The sequence below is a fragment of the Gavialis gangeticus genome, unplaced genomic scaffold (genome assembly GCF_001723915.1).
Source record: "Gavialis gangeticus isolate Ggan-Ray unplaced genomic scaffold, GavGan_comp1, whole genome shotgun sequence".
In the NCBI taxonomy this organism is placed as follows: domain Eukaryota; kingdom Metazoa; phylum Chordata; order Crocodylia; family Gavialidae; genus Gavialis; species Gavialis gangeticus.
In genome coordinates, this window is record NW_017729014.1 from 6,658,869 (window position 1) to 6,661,920 (window position 3,052).

Consider the following 3,052-nt stretch of genomic DNA (forward strand, 5'->3'; position numbering starts at 1 on the left):
CTAATGTTTTATTTTCTTTGAGGTTTGGGCAGCCAATAAATACAAGAACAGCTGTTGCATCTTCTGGCTCACATCTCATTAGATTTCTTGATCATCACTTGTTCCAGCAAGACATTTGTTCAGTGGGACATCCCCTTTAAAAGCATTTCCTGTGCACTACTGCTGCTCCAAAATTTTGATAATCACTGACGGTAACCCACATTTGTTTGAAAGATGTCAGGCACGTCAGGATGGAAGCCCCAATCCACACGCAGTATTTCCTTTCAGGAGGTGCGATGATCCTTACGGACATCCCAGGAGGGACCTGCAGCTGCATCTCCTTCAGGATGCGCTCGTCGAGGCCAGGGAAGAGGGTGGAGCCACCAGACAGCAGCACATTTCCATAGAGGTTCCTGCGAACATCAATGTCGCATTTCATGACGCTGTTGAAAATCATTTTGTGCACCCCGGGGGCTTCGATACCAATGTTAGCGGGCATGAAAAGGGTCTCTGGGGCACGGAAGAGCTGACTGCCTATCTTAATGATATGCCCGTCAGGCAGTTTATACTCTTTCATGATTTCTTCTGGCTTGGCTTTCATTTCTTGAACTGGATCTAATGCTACATAGCACAACTTCTCCTTGATGTCTTTCACAATTTCCCTCTCAGCTGTGCTCACAAAGGAATGCCCGCTTTCCAGAAGGAGCCTCATAAAGTACTCAGTGATATCCCTGCCTGCAATATCCAGCCTTGAAACGGCATGGGGTAAGCAGTAGCCTTCATAGATGGGCACAGTGTGGGTGACACCATCTCCACTGTCCATTACTATCCCCGTGGTACGTGCTGATGCGTAGAGTGCTAGTGTTGCCTGGACTGCAACATACATCGCAGGCACCTTGAAACCTTCAAACATGATCTCCGTCATTTTTTCCCGGTTCCGTAGAGGGTTCAGCGGCGCTTCCGTCAACATCACTGGCCTTTCGCTGGCTTTGATTCTCAGCTCGCACTCATAGACGTGTCTCCAGATCCTTTCCATGTCATCCCAGGACGTCACTATGCCATGGTCAATTGGATAATTCAAGCTTAAGACGCCCCTTTTGGATTGGGCTTCTTCACCAATGTAATATTCCTTCTGTCCAGCTCCTAGCATTGTAGCTTTGGCTTTTGAGCGGCCAACAATGGCTGTAATAACTGACCTTGGAGCACTGTCCCCTGCAATACCAGCCTTGCACAACCCAGATCCATTGTCAAAAATCACAGCTGGGATATCTAAAACTTTAGGGTCAAACATTCTTGGAACAATTTGCTGCTCACCTGAAAGCTGTGTTTGTGAGGTCTAACGTAAGCAGAATATTTGATCCTTAATGTTCTAGATCCTTGATGTCATATATGGCAGTGTCCTTTCGTTTCCCCAGGTTGCTTATAAGGCTGTTATGCGACTGACAAGTGCCAAGGCAGTTTTTCAAGGAATGTGCAGTTTGCTCTTTCTAACATGTCTGCCCTCAAAGACCTCACAATGGCCCAGTGACGGCATAATGGACTTTGCTGGTGCATTGGCTAAGCCAGGGCAGCAATATCTTGATTGCTGACCCTAGACACACCACTACATAGACTCACAGAATTTGAAGCCAGAAAAGACTATTCAATCAACAAATCTGACCTCTATATCATGGACCATTACATTTCACCCAGTCCAAAAGCATGTATTCCAGAACAAGAAGTCAGGGTGAAGTTGAAGACGTTAAGAGATGGAAAATCCACCATAGCGGCAACATATTTTTGTTCCTTAATATGAATCATAACTAAAATAATCAATCATTAATTTCAGTCCCAGTCTCTCAGGATTGCCCTTCCCTGCCTAAAGATGAAGACACTAATCCTTCCTTTATTTGTCTTGTCTGTTCAGACTGCAAACTCTTCCAGACAGGAACTGTCTGTATAGCAACCAGTGCAATGGGGCCCCTGATCCTCGTCGGGATCTCTTGGCAATGCTGAATACAAAGAAATCATAACATGTTACAAATGTGCACGGTGCTTTGCGGACAAGTAATGCACAATGGCTCCCAACTCCCTCCCAACCTGCATTATTCTTGGTTTGCAAGATTGGGGGAAGTGTGCAGCTATGAATACACATTTTACTGTTTTTTCCCCTAAGCTCCACATGGACTCATTTTTGGACTATTGGCTATTAAAAGATCACTCTTGGATCTGTTTGCAAAGAGCATGCTTGAACATAATTAAATCTCTCCCATGTATCCACAGCTTTAACTAAGAGTCTGCAAATGCTGCCAACAGCTGTTGAAGATGGGAACAATTTCACTTCCTTGTAAGTGAATAGTGCCTGCAACAAGCAGAACCTTTCACTTAATCCTTTTCAGCCCCACACACAGAACTCCTTAAGTGAATTATGTTTAACAGACGAGGGTTACATTTGGCATTGGTTATGACATTCCACTTCTCCTTTTGGTCCTGCTTACTTATTTTCAAAGCCCTGCCTTCATAGTGAAAGCATGGTAGTGAAAATAATAACAATAATAAAAAGATCATTTCTGCTGTTTCCAGGACACTGACTTTCTTTAAATGATATTTGTAACATAAGGAGATTTTCCTCACTGATCCCCTACCATGCCACGGACCGGTAATCTGTCTACAGACAGGATTCCCCCTTCCCATCCCACCCTTCCATTCAATGCATTATATGGGAGACATCTCTTTGGGAGTCCGAACCATTTAAAATCCCCAGGCTTCAAATATTTGATTGAAGTTTTACTTCTATTTTCCCTTTTTTTTTTTTCCTTCTTTTTTCTTGATGCTGTATTTTTGATCCAAGAGATGTCCTAGGGAAGGTCTCTGGAATATACCTCTGAATATACCAGGCCTGACAATTCAATACCAACTTCAAGGAAAATTTCCTTTGAAAAAAAATGACCAAATAACCAAGAGATTCTCTGCATGGTTTTAAATCCAGAGCAGATTTAAAGTGATGGTGCCATCCATTAAATTTAATAGAATTTGCCAAGGTGCTAATGAATTAAAGAGGGTTATGAGTTGAATGCTAAGGAATGTGTTTAAA

At 43.3% G+C, this 3,052-nt stretch overlaps 1 protein-coding gene across 1 annotated transcript; it reads right to left on the reverse strand.

Moving 5' to 3' along the window:
* On the reverse strand, positions 1-1,431 carry LOC109293625 (actin-85C-like). Its single transcript, XM_019511660.1, has one exon. The coding sequence runs from the start codon at positions 1,268-1,270 to the stop codon at positions 137-139; it is 1,134 nt and encodes a 377-aa protein (XP_019367205.1). The 5' UTR covers positions 1,271-1,431; the 3' UTR covers positions 1-136.
* Positions 1,432-3,052: the final 1,621 nt, after the last annotated feature.

Bases quoted from the DNA above. Each gene is read 5' to 3' on its own strand.
- LOC109293625 (XM_019511660.1), bottom strand. From the start codon at position 1,270: ATGTTTGACCCTAAAGTTTTAGATATCCCAGCTGTGATTTTTGACAAT.